At 40.2% G+C, this 19,049-nt stretch overlaps 1 protein-coding gene across 6 annotated transcripts in view; it reads left to right on the top strand.

The window, feature by feature from the left end:
- Positions 1-4,109, top strand: part of CPLANE1 (ciliogenesis and planar polarity effector 1) — a 64,058-nt gene extending 59,949 nt beyond the window's left edge. For 4 of the 6 annotated variants that reach the window (XM_040542231.1, XM_040542233.1, XM_040542234.1 and 1 more), the window contains 4 exons: positions 1,003-1,115; positions 1,460-1,543; positions 2,955-3,124; positions 3,545-4,109. In XM_040542231.1, the coding sequence (XP_040398165.1) occupies positions 1,003-1,115; positions 1,460-1,543; positions 2,955-3,124; positions 3,545-3,685 (508 nt within the window). In that variant the 3' untranslated portion in view covers positions 3,686-4,109. Of the gene's footprint in view, positions 1-620; positions 708-1,002; positions 1,116-1,459; positions 1,544-2,954; positions 3,125-3,544 lie in introns of those variants that run through there. The other 2 variants (XR_005815523.1, XM_040542235.1) reach the window with 2 other exon arrangements.
- The last annotated feature ends 14,940 nt before the right edge of the window (positions 4,110-19,049 follow it).

Below are 19,049 nucleotides of genomic sequence, written 5' to 3'. Positions count from 1 at the left end.
TGATGGCTTTAACATCACATATACATAGAATCACAGAATGGTTTGGGTTGGAAGGGACCTTAAAGACCATCTAGCTCCAACCCCCTGCCATGGGCAGGGACACCTCCCACCAGACCAGGTTGCCCAAAGCCCCATCCAGCATGGCCTTGAGCACTTCCAGGGATGGGGCATGACAGCTTCTCTGGGCAACCTGTTCCAGTGCCTCAGCACCCTCTGAGTAAAGATTCTTCCTTATATCTAATCTAAATCTACCCTTTAGTTTAAAGCCATTCCCCCTTGTCCTATTAGTACACTCCCTGACAAAGAGTCCCTCCCCAGCTTTCCTGTAGATAGACCCCCTTTTAGGTACCGGAAGGCTGCTATAAGGTCTCCCTGACGCCTTCTCTTCTCTGGGCTGAATAACCCCAACTCCCTCAGCCTGTCTACATAGGAGAGGTGCTCCAGTTCTCTAAGCATCTTTGTGTTTCTCCTCTGGACTTGGTACATCATACAGGTGTATATTGCAGTATCCTTTTTCTTCCTCTATTGCTTTGTTTTCCAGAGTAATAGGAGGAACTGGGTACAGTTCAGATAATCCTGTAAATTCCAGACTTAAATATTTCTGCATTCTTTTTAAATAGGTAAAGTTCCAGGATAGATCATTCAACTGAATGTAGTCAGTGTTGTACAGAGCCTCCTGGTGTGTAATGGTTTAATGGTACCAGCCCTACCAAAATCAGAAGCGCTATGGGAAGTCATACAGAAAGCCACCTTAGGAATAGCAGTAACTTCTAATAAATTAAAGTTTTTTGTTAGACCTAAACTGGTTCTTTGTAAAGCTAATTTGGTTGTCTTCACTGCACTTTGGACTCTGCACTATGTGATGTTGATGCTCAGCTAACTGGGCTGTGATTTGTGTGTCCTTTCTGCCTTGTCTGAATATGTTCTCTGAGTTGCGGTTTGTGTGGATGAATGATAAACGGTACATATTTGTGTGTGTTGTATTTTTTTTTCTTGCTGTAGAGGGCATCCAGAGAGTCATGTTCTTTCAGAAAGGAGCAGAGCTGCTGCCAAACCCAGCTTTGGCCAAAAAGATCATCATTTTACCCCAACTCTTGGTTTAACACAGCTTAAGGGTAAGAACAGAGCTGCCTTAATGAAGGCACATACTGCAGATCTTTTTAGAAGTTACTAGTGGATTTTGGGACGGAGGAGTTTTAATACCTGTGTAGAAAATCATACTCAAAGTGCTGGCAGTTTCTTGTCCTTAGTATTTTGAAGCTGTGCTCTCATTGATGTGTCAAATGATAGGCGTTACCTTTCCTTGTCATCTCTTTCTAAATCCAAAATTAAGCTATTTTGCTATAGCAAGAGTACTGTGTAATCCAGGAAGGAATTTCATAAATGAAAATTTTGAAGCATCTTTGGGTAGATTTGACCTATTGCATCTAATACCAGAAATGTTTCTTTGTATTTCCAGGACATGGCTCTCTACTTTTACAGAGAAGTACAGTCAGAGGAAGAATGGGAAATGCTGCAAACTGTCCTGTTAATTCCAGACGCTGTAAGTTACAAAGAGCAATGACATAGTGCTGTTCAGCTACATAATGCAGTGGAGAAATAAGATACATGTGTATACTGGGATAGGATTTACGCAACAGAGGCCTCAGATACAGCATTAGTTTTAGAAGAATAAAAATTCTTTTTTTGTTGTTTTTTTGCCACATACAAACAGTTTTTAGTTGGGGTTTATGAAATATTTGAATTGCCCCTGTTAATCTACTGAAAGGTTTTAGGCAGATGGCGGTTTCAAGATTCCTAAAGCATATGTGATGGATTTCAGTGATTCCCTGAAACAGTCATTAGGAAAACATGAGACTCGGCTCTTTTTTCCAAGTAAAATCCACAGAGCATTAGCAGTACAGTACACAGGATTGTGCTACTTCCTTACCTTTCTATCCTGCTTATTTTCTGAGCTCTGTAAACTAAGAATTCTCTTTGCTGTCCCTCTGTAGCTTATCTATTTGAGGTTTGGTTTGGGGGTTTTGTTGACATAATGTTAATGGAAGAATTGGATTGAACTTGCTTTAAAAACTTAAAATTTTAAAATTTTAGTGATCCTTTTTCCTTTATGTCTATCTGCATAGGTCTGTATCCACAGAAGAGTTTCTTCACATAAATGTTTCCTCCTAATCACGTTCTTTAAATGACTCAAGACTTGATTACACAAGCAGAATTTCTGAAAAGACAGAAAAAGATTAAGGAAAGAGTTTATTAAGTCTGAAACTTAGGAAATACTGTGGGTAGATGTCATTCTTGCCTACACCGAAGTTAGGATAGTGGCATAATAGAAAGCCTATTAGGCTAGCCAAATGTCAGTTTATTTGTTGTCAGTGCAGGAAAGGGAGAGAAGCAGTGGCAAAGCAGCTAGGCATTTTTCCTAAATCGTTCGCTCATCTGTGGAAAATCATTCTCTTTTCAGACATTCTCTTTTTAAGCTCATTCTAAAAAGTACAAGTTGATCTGTCTCTGATTTCATGTCACCTTCTTGACTGTGTTTCTCTGATACATCTCATCACCGCTAAGGGTTTCACTAAAACTCTATCTACTAAGATGCATTTTTTTTTAAATTTAAAATCTGAGTTTTATGTAGTTTTAGTCCTCTGCTAAATAAGGTAGCAATGTCCCTTTTGAGGGATTGCACTACAGAATCTGAATGCTACTGCTATAGTCTTATTCAGCTTCATGTTCTGCACTGGAAAGACACGGTGAGCCTCGGAGGGTTCAGCAGCCACCGGGAGGGGTTCTAGCCACCACATCAGTTCAAGATAAAACGGCATACTGTTGTTATGTGTGTTCACACACTATTTCACTTCTTAGAACTTGGAGCTTCAGTTCTTGGGGAAGTTTAAAGACATGCAGAAGAAAATAGGAAGAAATGTTACAGTATTATTGTTGGCTTGTTTTCTCCTCAGCTGCTGAGTACAGAGTCAGCAGAACACCAAAACAAAAGCCTCCACATGTTGCCACAGCAGTTCAGACAGAAGGTCTTGATCATGAGTCTGATCGAGATATAGAAAGCCCTTGGACTGTGCCTGATGACATCCAAAGAATACTTCAAGATACTCATGACACCTTGTTTCAGGTAAGAGGTCTACTTATTCTAGGAATGTTGTGATACCTGCTGTGTAGCACTTGTCCTTTGTTACTTCTGCTCTATTTAAAACGTGGTTCTCTGTTCAAAGTGTATGGGTGGGATAGAAGCAGAGGGGGCTGACAGTGATTCAACAGTTGTGTCTCTACGAGCAAGTAATTATCGTGGGCCTTCCAAATGAACGTTCTTTATAACAACTGTAAGGCAGGTTGTCTGTCCAGGCTGCAGACACTAGGGAGAGCATGTAAACAGGATCATAACTGGTGTAACTGGTGTTTGTTGCAGAATGATCGGGTACATAACTTGATTAGGTCATGTTTGAAAAGAGCAGAAACATTTCTACTGGCTGCACAGGGGACCTGTCCAGGAATGATACACAGTGTTTCAGCTCATCTTCTTTTCCTCCAACAGGACTCTGCACTTCATACTGTTAGTTTCTCTCCTGTTGGTGTTAACGACACCGATGATGTTTCTGAAAGCACAGAGAGTATCCTCAGCAAACTGGACTGGAATGCAATTGAGGCTATGGTAGCAGATGTGGAAGACACATGAACAAAATTTCTCAGCCATTGCACAATTTCAAAACAGTTGCTGGTGTTTTTTTTTTTTTTAATAGTCACTGTTCTACTTAAAATGGATTAAGGCTTTTACTGATTATCTTCTAAGCAGCACAGAAACTCACTGCTTGCAGTCTTGCCTGGATGAAATTCAATTCCTTAATTTGTAGTTTGCTTTCTAATGTCTTCAACTCAACAACAACTAGATATAGTTGGTAAACGCAGACCTGTGGTCTTAATAAAAAAAAATCTGGGTCAGATATTTTGTCCCTCTCAAACACATAAAAAGTTTTATTCTATTCTAGAACACTGCACAACTGTTTTACATTTGTATTTTAATATTTAACATTACTATTGATGAAGTGAATTTTGTAACTCAACAATTGTGATTAGCTGATTTAATAAAAGTCAGTTTATTAGTTTCTGCTGTAAAGTAATTTACACACAGAGCACTGTTACTACTGTGTACCACTGACTCCATATGCACTACTCTAATATTTTAAACCCAGCTTACTCATATAATAGATTGGAGAAATCTTAAAACAATTTGAATGATAGACATATAAATAGGCAGCAATAAAGTAATATAGACATCTTTATAAGACACTACAAAGGACAAGTTAAAAGAAAGAAAAGTAAAGAAAGGTAAAGAAAAAAATAGCCTTGTATAGTATGGATGTACTGTTAGAGCTCCTTTAGCAGTTACCAGGTATTTGTAGAAAAAATTGCCCTATGTTCAGTGCCCATAAACTATTTGTAGTAGCCCAAAGAGATGTAGTTGTGTTGACTCTTTCACAACAGCAGCAGTTTTTATTTCTGTAGTGAAAATTTTTGATTTTTTCATGGAAGTTAACAGTGTGCTAACTTCCAGTTGTTAATTAACCCTCACCCAATGCTATAATTGTTTAAAAAATGCATAATTATTGCCTGTTTCAGAGTACAGTTGCCTCTTGGCAAACATCAAGAAATGTGCTTCAATGAAAGCCTGTTACAGGATTACAGACATAACAGGATAGAATGCCGGTTTCTGTATTCTCAGAGATCAAAATTGGCTGTGTACTCTAGGAGTCCCCAGAATCTGCATCAGCTTGTTCCAAGGGGCGCCCAGAGTGCAAGACACAGTGCAGGTAGTGACCATCTCCAAATTAAAAGGGCAAGTACTTTCAAGGAGCCAGTCCAAAGTATGAAACTGTGGCTTTATACAAAGTCTCAAGTTGTCTTTCCCCAAGGTGGCATTAAGTACATTATCAGTGGAAAAAAAATTTTCAAAAACCTATTTTAGCCAAGTATGAAAGTCTCAGTATGGTCACAGCCACCTGTGAGAAGGAAGAGAATGCAGTCAGGGACAAGACAGTCCCTCATAAATTGTGTCCTAGAAGGCTTTTGAAAACTGTAGCAGACTTGGCCATTTTTCAGATGCTAGTTACAGCACCACATCTGTTAAATGCTAGTGCATAGGCTGCAATGTACAAATGTATTAAAAGCAACGATAAAAAAAATCACTCTCCTCACAGAAATGGATAATCAACAAATGGAATGGTTTGCTAGCAGCTGAGTTATACAGGTTACCAAGACAGTGCACCTGCTAACCCCTAAAAGGGCTTTACTTGTTTGACAGTAGATCAGTGAAGATCAAAACGTTAAGATGGGGGAATGGAGTGGGGAGAGAGTGCAGAAACAAGCCATAAGAATTCATTTTATAAGCAGGCTATTGAAAATGTTCAAAGGAACTTTACAGTCTCTTTGCATTTACCTTAATACTGTATTGGGTTGATGTAGCAAGGGCATGGTAGCAGAGGGGGACTGCAGGGAGTGGCCTATGTGAGCACAGCCCAGCAGCTGCCCCATGTCAGATCAGAGCCAGCTCCAAAAGGGACCCGGAGCTGGCCAGAGCTGAGCCAGTCAGTGACACTGGTTGGGCCTCTGGGAGAATGGATTGAATAAAGGGGAAAAAACTTGATCCTTGAAGTTATTGAAGTGCACCTGGGGGACAATGCAGTCATTGGTCCCAGCCAACATGGGTTCATGAGGGGGTAGGTCCTGCCCAACAAATTTGATTTCCTTTTATGATAAGATCACCCATCTAGTCGATCAATGGAAACCAGCTGATGTGATCTTTTTGGACTTCAGCAAAGCTTTTGACACAGTTTCCCATAGGATCCTACTGGACAAAATGTCCAGCATACAGCTAAAGAAAAACATCATACGATGGGTGAGCAATTGGCTGACGGGCAGGGCTCAAAGGGTTGTGGTAAATGGGCCCACATCTGGCTGGCGGATGGTCACTAGTGGGGTCCCTCAAGGCTCCATTTTAGGGCCAGTCCTCTTCAATGTTTTTTATAAATGATTTGGATGTAGGACTAGAAGGTGTTTTGAGCAAATTTGCCGATGACACCAAACTTGGAGGAGTTGTGGACTTGGATGAGGGTGGAAAGGCCTCGCAGAGAGATCTGGACAGATTGGAGAGCTGGGCGATCACCAGCTACATGAAGTTTAACAAAAGCAAGTGCCAGGTCATGCACCTGGGACGGGGCAACCCTGGCTATATGTACAGACTGGGCGACGAGATGCTGGAGAGCAGCCCCGCAGAGAGGGAGCTGGGGGTTGTGGTTGACAGCGTGTTGAATACGAGCCAGCAGGGTGCCCTGGCAGCCAGGAGGGCCAACCGTATCCTGGGATGCATCAAGCACGGCATTGCTAGTTGGTCGAGGGAGGTGATTGTCCGGGAAGTGATAGGACCTGCGGGAATGGTGTTAAGCTGAGGCAGGGGAAGTTTAGGCTGGACATCAGGAAGAGGTTCTTCACCGAGAGGGTGGTCGCACACTGGAACAGGCTCCCCAGTGAAGTAGTCACTGCACTGAGCCTGTCTGAATTTAAGAAGCGATTGGACTGTGCACTTAGTCACATGGTCTAAACTTTTGGGTGGCCCTGTGCAGTGCAAGGAGTGGGACTAGATGAGCCTTATGGGTTCCTTCCAACTCGGGAGATTCTATTCCCAGCAGCTGGGAGAGAGGAGTGAGAACCAGCCCTGCAGCCACTGAGGTGAGTGCAGCAGGAGGGCAGGAGGTGCTCCAGGCACGCAGCAGCAGTTCCCCTGCGGCCTGTGGAGAGGCCCCTGCTGGAGCAGGCTGTCCCCCTGCACCCCATGGGTCCCACATGGAGCAGATCTCCACGCTGCAGCCCGTGGAGGAGCCCCCGGTGGAGCAGGTGGATGCGGCCTGGAGGAGGCTGCGGCCCATGGAGAGCCCCCGCAGGAGCAGGCCCCGGGCCGGAGCTGCAGCCCGTGGAGAGGAGCCCACGCAGGAGCAGGGGGTCTGGGGGGAGCTGCTGCTTGTGGGGGACCCATGCTGGAGCAGTTTGCTCCTGGGGGATGGACCCCGTGGTACTGAGCCGTGTGGGAGCAGTTCTTGAAGAGCTGCTGCCTGTGGGCAGCCCCCGCAGGCTCAGTTCGGGAAGGACGGCATCCCGTGGGAGGGACCCCGCCTGGAGCAGGGGCAGAGTGACCGTGAGGGAGCAGGGGAGATGAAGCCTCAGGGACTGACCGCAGCCCCCATTCCCTGTTCCCCTGCACTGCTCGGGGGGAGGAGGTGGAAGAGTGTGGATGGGAGGAAGGTGGTTTAAGTAAGTCTGCTTTTAGTTTCTTACTGTTCTAGTCTGCTAGTGATAGGTAATAAATTACATTAATCTCCCTATGTGGAGTCCATTTTGCCTGTGACAATAATTGGTGAGTTCTCTTCCTGTCCTTATCTCAACCCTTGAGCCCTTTCCATTGTATTTTCTCCCCCTTTCCCTTTGAGGAGGGGGAGTGAGAGAGCGGCTGTGGTAGAGCTCAGCTGTGTATCAGGGTAAAACCACCACAAACACATACTTCACTGTTTGGGGTGGTGCAGCACTCTCAGATAGAAGTGAAAGCAAGTATCATTCCTTACTGAGGCTTTGCAGGAGTAAGATGGTTCATCTACCTTCTTCAAGGGATACATCTTCAGGTGCTAAAGAAAGAAAAATGCAAACATTTTAACATTGGGAAGGAAATCCTTTAACTCCTGATACATGGCATCCCAAATCACTAAAACAAGTGCAGGGTGACAGTTCAAAGACCTCTTAGCAACAGCAGCTTTACCTCTAAACTTCTCCTTTCTCTGAGACACAATGGAAAACAGTGCCTGGGCAAAGCTGAACCTGCAAAGTCACGGCAGTATGAAAAAGCACACCTACGCACAGGACTAGGATCATGGAGACTCATCTATCTCTTAACCCTGTGTTGTGGTTTAGCCCGGCTGGCAGTCAAACACCACACAGCCGTTCGCTCACCCTCCCCCCTCCCTCTCCGGGATGGGGGAGAGAAACGGGAAAGTGAAGCCTGTGAGTTGAGATAAAGACAGTTTATTAAGACAGGGAAAAGAATAACAACAATAATAATAATAATAATAGTATTAATAGTAATAATGTGTACGAAATAAGTGATGCACAATGCAATTGCTCACCACCCGTTGACCGATGCCCAGCCTATCCCCGAGCAGCCGGCCACCCCTCCACCCCGGCTAGCCACCCCTATATATTGTTCAGCATGACGTCAGATGGTATGGAATACCCCTTTGGCCAGTTTGGGTCAGCTGTCCTGGGTCTGTCCCCTCCCAGCTTCTGCTGCATCCCTAGCCTGCTCGCTAGCAGGACAGAGAGAGGCTGAAAAGTCCTTGGCTTGGTGTAAGCACTGCTCTACAACAATTAAAACATCAGCATGTTATCAGCGCTCTTCTCATTCTAATCCAAAACATAGCACCCTGCCAGCTACTAGGAGGAAAATTAACTCTGTCCTAACTGAAACCAGGACACCCTGCTGCTCTCACAGACTCAAGAGAAGTTTTCTTGTACATTCTCTTTTTGTATGATGACTTTCTTTTTCTTACAGCCCAAGAGGAAAATTTTAGTAGGTCTTTTTCAGAGCAGAGCAGATAGATACTCTTTTTTCCCCCTGCAATGACACTCTAAATGAAATTTTAAAATACACTTTAAGAAATAACTCCAGTAGTTGTCTGTTCATAAAAGCTATATGGATCAAATAAATCAAAACCCTTTACAGCATCTCCTAAAATCATTGCATTGTTTTAGAAACAAATTTTAAAATATTTTTTCTCTGATGTCTCTGTAAAGGTTTCTAGATGAAATGCAACTGTAAGTATACATACAAATCCCACCTGTTCTTTGTTTTAGTTGCCTTACTATTATCTGAAATTTTTAGGATCAAAGCTTTGTAAATCTCTCTTGCACGGTTGAAATGGAAGTTAATATTTACAGTCAAATGCAAAGGGTTAAGATTCTCAACAAACCCCAAACTCCAGAAGCTGAAACTGTGGAATATAACAAGGCAGTTGGCAAATATCTTTTTCCTTCATTATTCAGCTTGCTCCTTTTCCGCTAGTTTTGTTTTGAATGCCTCATATTTACCATGCATTTTTTTTTTCTTTTTCTGTCAGACTCTTACCTGTTTAGATATGTCCTCCTCTTCATTTGCAGTCTGATATTCCTTTGTGAGAGTTCCTCTAGGCTCAGTTTTCCTATATAATTCTCTGCTACTGACGTCCCATGAGTTCTATAATTGCACATTCTGACTCACAAAAGGCCTCTCTCTCCTCCTGCCAGCCAAGAAAACAGCGATTTTCTTTCTTATTGATCATCAGATTCTCCTGCAGATGTGACTTCCACAGGGCAGTTTTCCAAGAAATGTAATGATTCTCTGGGGAGTCTGTCTGGGCCCATAACAATACCAGCACAACTATGTCCTGAGGACAGGAAGTAGGAAAGAACAAAAGTAGATCAAAACCAAGTCAAATACATTAGAGGAAAACAGAGCAGTTGACAAGCATTTCCAATAAATAATATCACAGAATCACAGAATATCCCAAGTTTGAAGGGACCCACAAGAATCATTGTGTCCCACTCCTGACTCCACACAGGACCACCCAAAAATCCAACCATGTGTCTGAGAGCATTGTCCAAACACTTGAACTTTGGCAGCTTGGTGACGTGACCACTGCCCTGGGGAGCCTGTCCCAGTGCCTGACCACCCTCTGGGAGCAGAACCTTTCCCTAACACCCAGCCTGACCCTCCCCTGTCGCAGCTCCATGCCGTTCCCTCGGGTCCTGTCGCTGTCCCCAGAGAGCAGAGCTCAGTGCCTGCCCCTACATTCTTCCCCACCTCCCTCCAGATTATTCCCTAAAACTTGGCAACAGCACTACAGGCAACTCTACTAAAATTTAGAAGTTGTTTCACACTTTTGTTTACAGATGTGTCTCTGTTGCACGTCAAACATGGAAATGTTCTTTCAACAGAGGAAGGACAGGCAGAGGATCAAGATAAAAGTAAGTTTCCTTGTAACAGCAATTTCCTCATTTGCTAGTGTTCCTGGGAAGCAGAAAGCACACATTTCTCATTTTCCCCAGGTTAAATATTAAATGTAATGATCCTGAACAGGAGTAACTGGGCCTGTATCTGGAAATGCTTGCACAGAAATAGTACATTTAGTATCCCATGCCTAACAAGCTTTACACAAACATCAATGATTCCATTTAGGCATGGGAGAAGTACAGCCTGACACATGCTCTCTTTCATGTAATTTCCAAGGTAAGGGAATTTCATACAGCTTGGGTTTGGGATTGTTGTTTCTGTTATTTTTGCTTTCTTGGAAGTGTTTTTACCATGGGAAACTTTCAATAGATTCTGATATTGGTTGCTTGTTTCTTTAAGGAATACAAAGATATAATTCCCCTTCCCTCTCTGAAGATAAAAAGAAAAGCTTTCAATGCCTATGAAATAGCTCTCTCACACGCAGCAGTTCTCCAGATAGCAATGTGTTGGTTGATAGCCCAGACCTGAGAAAAGTGTAGATGAAAGACTTCAAAGATTTGTTAGCCTCCCAAACTTATATCCTTAATGGTAAATGGCCAGGACACTAGGAGTGAAGACCAGCGGAGGGAGAAAACTGCCTAGTGCTTTGCTTTCTTCAGCAAGGACACCAAAAGAAGTTTTTTGTGACTGAGACTTGAGGAAAAAATATACACAAATTTCTCTCTTGTGCACAAGAGAGGCACATTTCTTAAGAAAGATCTTAGGACTTAAGCCTTGTTTTTGTTGTTTTGTTTTCATAGTAGTAACTTGTCATTTCTATTTTATTGGATGCAAACCAATTCAGAGTTGTGATGCTGTGAACAGAAGCTCTTTTTGCAAAATGCAGCTGACAAACTCTTCCCCAACCATGAGTTTTTAAAAGTCATCGAGAGAAGAAGAATATGACCCAGTGGTAAGTGGACAGAGAGGGATGCAAGTCACCATCTGTTATTCTCTAATCAGAGTAGAGCAGGTCCCTACAGTCAGAATCTTGAATGGTGCAGGAGGCTTCCTTCCATTGTCCAGGCCGTTGACAGAAAAGGTTCGTTGTTTTAAAACACGTTATGTGTTTTAACACATATAAATGTGGCTCCTGGTGTAAGGAAACAGGTATTCACTCTAACAAGTCTGGCATTCCCAATTTCCAGACATTTGGTGAAGACCATTCTGTGCCTCAAGAGCTCTATCAGCAACACTTAGATGTTTGCAGATGCTTTTGTGGTGGAGATGGGCTACTCTTACTTAGAAATACAAGATGCAGCCACATCTGCAATGTTCTCCTGACAGGAAGTTTAGGATTATCTTAAAATCCTTAATGTGGGGAAGGTGTTTACACTGGTCTTCCTGATGAGTGAGGGGCAAGAAAAATTCTCTTCAAGAGGAAGATTGTAGTGTCTCTGCGGCAAAGAGTGCTCCTCGCCGTTAAAAATCCTTATTGTAAATGAATTCTCTTGAGAGCCAGTTGAAGCAATTCTTCTTTTTTTTTTTTCCCTGAGAAATGCTGATGTAATTGGATTTCTCTCTGGTATCCCGTGAACAAAGGGAGGTACAGACTTAGCAGGAGCATAACACAATGCTTAGATGAACAGGAACACTTCTTTCTCTTCTGACACGTAGCAGGAAAACTAGAAACTAAGTTTTGAAAGACACCTAAAAGGCTTTGCAGAGGTATTATACTGCCTCTGGCTACAAAAAGAGAGCAAAACTGGAACACTTCTGACAAAGCCACCAGCAGCAACAGCATTGCTGTGAGAACAAGCATCCTGTTGGTCCTACTAGAAAAATTAACAGAGATATTGTACATCTGTGAATAGAAGAGCAGATGGATACCCACGTGGCACCTTGCATTCAGCTGGTGCTTGGACTGGAAGGGGTAGCTCTGAATTCTACTATGTTCTTTGAAAGTGGCATCTACGGTAAGAGATCAGCTCCGAGTGTCTGCTGGAGAGAGATGCAGAGAAAGAAGGGAAGAGCAAAGATTATTGGTAGCACACAGTCTTGTGTTCATGAGAGAATTTCTCATTCATCAGTTTGTTAACCAAAAGACTTCGCACATAAGCCACGTAGAGTATGTTTTGAAACAGATCAGATGCAGCAAGATGAAAGTATCAATTAATTAAGAAAATACATAGCAAAATAAATACAGAGGAGCAAAAATTAAGAAGTAGAATGCATGTAATTTCTTGCATACTAAGAAGAATCTGATAGAAAAATGAGAAATGGAAGAAAAGTATCATAAAAAGAACAGTTGAGGTTCAAGTGGGTTGATTCTAGAGATGCTTAAGTGACATAAGCTACAGCAGTTTTCATTTTTCTAAAGCATAGTAACATTTTTCTTGAGTTCCACTCAAAGAAACCTAAATGTATTTTACTGATCTAGTATTGAATCATTTGCATTTGACTCCCAGGTATGGAAGATTTACAGCTTTAAGCATAAGATGATTTTATTGAGTTAAATCATTTAAATGGGCTTAGAAAATTTAATGTCAATCTTTTATAAGAACGACTGCTTGAAACTATTTTATCAATATATTGTACTTTATTACTGTGCATGCAACATCTTATATGTTATGGTCTTTGGTTTCTTTGGGTGTTGCAGCTGGAAAGTTTGAAAAGTAAAGGGGGGAGGCCACTGAAACCAACACCGACAACCAACCAAAAGCCTTCAGGGATATAATAGAATTAAAATAGGAAGAGAAAAAGGACAAAGCTAAACAAATGAGAAAATTATAATTTAATGATCATTAGTCCTTAATGTGGAATCTTTCTTACCTATTAAATGTCAGTAATAAAGTCGTACTTACCTGTCATTGACTGTTTTTATATATACATCGTCATATTTTATTTTGCAGAAGTCTGCCTCTTTGTCAAAGTTTTGGCTGGGATACTAAAACTGAGGGACTACTGAAGAGATGTCAAGTTATGTGAAAAGACAGTCTTATATCTTGTATATCTTATATCCAGGGCTAGCATGTATGCTCTATTTCCAAAAACACTGTCACAGCAAAGAAAGAGAAGTAGGTATCTTTCCATGAGGAACGTACAAGGAAAGTTAAATGCATATTGTACTTCTTTGCTCCTTGAAGTCAAGCTCATACCTTCTGAAGAAGGAATAGGAAGTGTTTAGCTGTGCAGCAAGATCCTATACAGGCTTCAAAACAATCAAAAAAATTGTACTTGGCACTGCACCATGTACAGAAGATGAAATCTGCCTACAATTTGTAAAAATAAATAAATAAATAAATAAATCAACAAAACAACAGCAAAAAAAAAACCACAAATCTTTACTAATAGCCACTACCCACACAATAAATACAACCTGAAGCTTGCTTTTGAAATAAAGCACAGCTTTATGTAAGGCATCAGCAAACTACTCTGATCCTCTGTTGGAATATCGTCAAATAAGATAAAATCACAGAATGGTTTTTCTTTTTCTGATGCTTAGGGACACAAGAAATAGAAGGAAGGTAGGCTCACAAAATAGAGTTAAAAAGGACCTTTTGAAAGAAATACATGACTTGTGATGGTCAGCTATCTGCACCCATAAAGATATTCAATATGACATTTAAGAAAGTGGCCTGCCAGGAAAAACGACTACTACCCATGGAGCGACCAGAAGTAGTCATAACTGGCCAAACAGAATGAGGTTACGCAGAAGACTCTACATGCCATAACCATGGCTAGTCTAGAAACAAAGTGAGTTTTGGTCTGGATGACTGAAGGAAAGCTGCACACAGTCAGTGACAGCTTCTGTCCCAGTTGGTTCAAATGAAATTCAATGTGATGGGATGGAAAGGAATCCTCTCTCAAGTACAGCAATACCATCAAAAGAAAGTTGATTTCTGGATCAGGAACATAGCATGCACACCTTCTGGAGGAATAAATTATGTAAGGAATAAATTTATGGCTTTCCAGAAATCTGTAACAAATGGACACCAACATTAATCAAAACACCACAGATGTAGATTTTGACAAACTAATTTCTAAAATAATTTGGGGTTAAAATTCTGAGTTTTACAACCTGCAACTGTGCTGGTGAGAATTGTATACAAAAATAAACATGTAACAGCTGTTACATTGCTAGAAAATGTGCATTTTTTCCTAACCAGCACATTTGGGCAGCAACTAAAAAGAACTGATGAAGGGTGATCAAAATCACAGAGAACTTGGTATTACATGAATCTGAACTGCAAATTTGTATTTGGAAATGAAGCATCCCTGTTCAGAACTGCAGGGATACATCATACAGGTTATGTTTGAGGCTGACCTTGAACCTGAAAATCCATCTCCACACAAAAGTATTCAGAATGAAAAAGGTTTTCTCATGAATCTGAAACAAATAGCTTTTCTGAAGGAATCATTATACATTGTTTGCCTGTGTTCACAGCACAGGTAGTTGAACATGGAAGCACAAATCCATTGCATTTCTCATCCGTGCATGTACTGCTGGCTTGTAGGAATTTAAGTGCAATTCAGGTTCTGTATTACGCTGTATAATCATAAACTGTAGCAAGAGAACTAAACAAGTAAAACGTTTCTTTCTGTAGAAAATAAACATTTCCTTCTGTAGAAAGAAGGCTGCAGTCCAAAAGAAGCGTAAGTCTTCAGGCTGTGAAAAAAAATGAGAAAGAAACAGATGATCCCCTGTATGGTCTCTCAAAACTAAATCAACTGCAGTGACACTTGGGTTGTTTCCAATGAATTCTGTAGCTTTCTATGTTGGACAGAGCATTGCCAGAAAGGAGTAGATAAAACAAATTCAGAAGCTGTTTTGGGTGAAGGGAAATGAGGGGAGTGCATTGCAAATGAGCTGATTCACATTAAATAATAATAATAATGAAAGGATGATTGGAGGAAGGGGGGACAAAGTTTATATCCAGAAACAGCAGCTGAAGAATTGCACCATTTGATTTGGTTTAGTGCTCAGAAGTACAATTTCCAAAAGACGTTACGCTGCAAAAGCAGAGGTGTTATCCTCTTCAGTAGTCAGTTTGCTGATGGGGTGGTGGGTGGAGATCAGCTGCGTCACCATCACTGCACATAGGAGCCAGGATCTTTGTTTTCAAAACAACAACAAAAATGAGCCTTTCAACACAGCTTTGCTAAGTATGGTTATGCAGAAAAGCTCAAGTGAAAACAAAAAGTCTCTTTAAATAGTCACTGAAGTACTGAGAAATACTTGCCCCTCTGTGTCACAGAGAGTAACTGGGGCAACTCTGGTGTTTCCATTCTGATTCCCTGGCCTGGAGAGATGATTGCTAAAATGGATGCTGCTGACTTGTACACCCACTAAGCCAGTGTGTGTTTGCCCAAGCTTGTGCTGTTCCCCACAGGATCCAGTTGCCCCCTTCAATCCCCGCAGAACTAACCCACAGGCTAAGGGTTTTTGTGGATGTTTGAGAGAAACATTTTACAACTCAGTATGTAATTACTTGAATGCCAATGACAACTATCCCTTCCTAATACAACTCCAAAACTAAGTGGGAAAGAGCACGTCTGAATCATGTAGGAATTAGAAACGATGTAGATGTGTCTGATGGACTGAAAAAAGAATGGCAAGAATTCTCTCAGAGTACAAAAATAGATTCCTAATGTGCCCTAGGCATAATTTGAGCATTATGAGCACAGTGAGAAAGGGATCAATGAAGTGTATGTGCATTTTATGATAAAGACTTGCAAATGTCATCGTGCAAGGGTCCAAACTGAACTTTAAAAACATTTATTTGAATAAATGAAATATGAAAATACTATGAATTTATTTGAATTTAACAGTAACACTTTAATATTAAGCCAAGGAACCATGAAATCTAAAAACTCACCACTTACATTAAGAACTCACTTACCCATTACAACACGGTACTTTAATGACAAATTCTCGAGGGATTTGGAGATGCTTGCACGGTTATGGAGCAGCTCCGCAGTGAGCAGGAGCCAGCTAAGCTACAGGACTCGTGCCTGGAGCCCTATTTCTAGCGCACAAGACTCAGGAGCGTTCAGCCAACTCCCTCGATACCTGTGTGGGGCTTGGAGTTAAAAATCTATTAGCATTACAGCAAGGATCAATGTGACTGATCCATTAATTAACCTGAACGTTAATGCCTGCTGATTAGCCTGCTGTTTAACTAGCACCAGACGAGTCAGACTTGATTACAGACTTTTTGTCATGAGCCACAAATACATTTAGGAACTATTGCAGTGCTACAAGGTATTTAACGTTATAACTGATGTTCAGCACAACCAAATTATTCTACATTAACAATGTTCTCACTAGCGACATCACAACGGCAAGACAAATGCTAAGGTTTGACTCAGATTTTGAAATTGTAAATAACTTTTTAATGGCCACACCTCACTACAATACTTATGCTGAGTATTGCCCTTTATACATCAGTCATTGATAGAAGCAACCTCAAAAAAATACAAAAGGGCATTACCGAATCATTTAAAAAAATACTTATTTGTAATTAAAGTTTTGTCAAAAACTATTGTGATCTTTTATAGCTGCAGATAATGAAAATACTCAAGAATTTTTCTGGAATTTTACAGTACTGAGGTGGAAGATTAAAAATAACCATCTCATTCTTATTTAGATTGTGGAAGTATCCATGCTTTCTTAAAAAGTACAATATGGCTAGTGTTAATTCTAAAAGCTTGAAAATATCCCTTTGTTATGCAAGCTACCACAACAAGGTTCCTTGTACAGAATTTGTATGCAAAGGGAGAAATCGGGAAGAATAAAAAAATTCAGTAATTGTTATAGTTATGTATGTAAAAATCTATAGCCATACAGTGAAAAAATACTACAAAGCTATGTTAAAACAAAGGAGTAAAATCCTGTTATTGTATCAACTACTGCACTGCAGCACTTTCCTCCCCCCACATTTTTTTTGTTGTTGTTTAAAAATTAAAGTAAAAAACCCTTATCTCGGTACACGATTTTGCCAGTAACATGGTTCGTGTTGGTAAGCCCATGGCTGCAGCTCAGAGGCTGAGCACGGCACTGATTTCAGCTGCAGCCTGGGGCTGTTCTGTGTTGCTGAAAATCATCAGTCCGCATTACACACAGCGATTTGCTTCCCCAAAACTAACCCTGCTGCCTTTTTCTTTCATGGCAAGAAATCTGAATGTTTGTGATAGGCAAAGCAACACTAAGTCTTATTATGGATAGTACAGAAGGGGAAAATTCAACTCTTAACTAGTGAGAATCTTATTTATTTAATTATCTATAATTAGTTTTATAAGTCTGTATTATATTATAGTCAACGGATCCCATCAAGGAGCATATATGCCCTTTGGCATACCACACAATATCGTAATAGTCCAAATCCTCTCAACTAAGACAATTTTAGACAATTAATTATAATTTTTCTTATAATTTTAGTCTAATAAATACCAAACAAAGTGATAAAAATAATAAAAAACACACACACAACTCTTTGCTATTGGGAAAGCAACATTACTAGGAAAAAAAGGTTTATGAACACAGAAATGTTTGTAATACCTATTAAAAATATGATGCACACAAATAGCATCAGAAATGTCTAACAGGCTAGCGATATAGCTTCATTTGAGACTGCATCTCTATGTGAAATTCTTGTTTTTTTAATTTGGGAGTTTTCCCTTGCAAAGTATTTTCACCTTTCTACTAATAACTTGTGACAAGTCATACAACCCCACTATTTTCAAAGTGAATATATGAAATTCCCACTATAAAAGCTGCTCCTGGTCCTGAGAAATACAGTATTTCATTATTTGCTACAAAAATGTTCTACACCCAGAGCTGCAGGGGTGATTTCTACTTTTTCTACTTCTCCCTATTTTATCAATTCCTATCTTAGCCTGAGATGTGGCTTTTGTACAGTGAAGAAAACAACATCAACAGTGAAGACAAAAAGGTGGTAAAATATTTCTGTTCAGAAAAATTCCAGTGGTGAAACAGCAAAAAGGCATTTCCCATAGGAACAATTACTATCTAGATTCTGAGGAGTTATTAATCATTTCAGTTTAATGTTATTTCTGTACAAAAGAGTATTTTGGGATACTGTTACTATTCCTCACAAATTGAATAACGTATTAGAGTTCTGCATGCCAGTTTCTTAAAAGCAATGTCCTACCATAAATTAAGTTTGTAATAGAAAATAAACAGAAAGATTTACATATTGAGGAACATCTGTTTTAGATAAATACATTTGAAAACAGAGCAGGGTTTAATACTCCCTTAGAAAGTTAAGCTGTTTTAGTTTTGTTTGCAAATCTGCTGCTTTTGTTGCTATCTAGAAAGTCAAACTGCTTATGAAAGGCTTGTGGCAATACAATCGAAGCAAATGCTTCTGAAAGCTTTCAATAGCATTTTTTCAATTTATAAAATGTGAAAACATCTTTCAATTAGTAAAAAAAATAATCTAATATACAAACATTTTTTTTAAAAAAAAATCATTTGTGAAGGAATGTAGCATAATGACTCAGATTCATACCCATTCACTCCTCAGATACTGGTAGGTATCTCCTTTTGACACGAACCTCTACGTATTAACCCAGAGAAATGCATACATGGCCAGTTAGCCCAAGCAGAATAGTCATTCAGCTTTCCCAAAATTTAAACTATCATGAATTACCATTTGGACAGCATTAGAAAGAAATTGAAGCATACAAGGAATAAACTATAGTTTCTTTTTATATCAAAATGTACTCTTGAAAATGTGTTTGGCACAGTGCTAAATCATATAGTTAATACTAAATATTGCAGGATACAATAAAACCCTGGAGTTAACTTGTGTTTACACCCTTTAAGGGATAAAAATAAAAAGATACCCATTATTCAGAAGTCAGCCTATACAAATTGTATAAACAATATCTTATGTCTTGTTTTGAAAACCACTGATATAGTAAATTTTACATAAAAGACTGCAAATAATATAAATGGATTTAAACAAATCTTTACAATAAGAAATTCAAATGGAAACAGACAAGTAAC

The sequence above is a fragment of the Cygnus olor genome, chromosome Z (assembly GCF_009769625.2).
Source record: "Cygnus olor isolate bCygOlo1 chromosome Z, bCygOlo1.pri.v2, whole genome shotgun sequence".
Taxonomy (NCBI): Eukaryota; Metazoa; Chordata; class Aves; order Anseriformes; family Anatidae; genus Cygnus; species Cygnus olor.
Note: the sequence above shows the minus strand (reverse complement) of the source record. Positions and strands in the feature narration are given on the sequence as shown.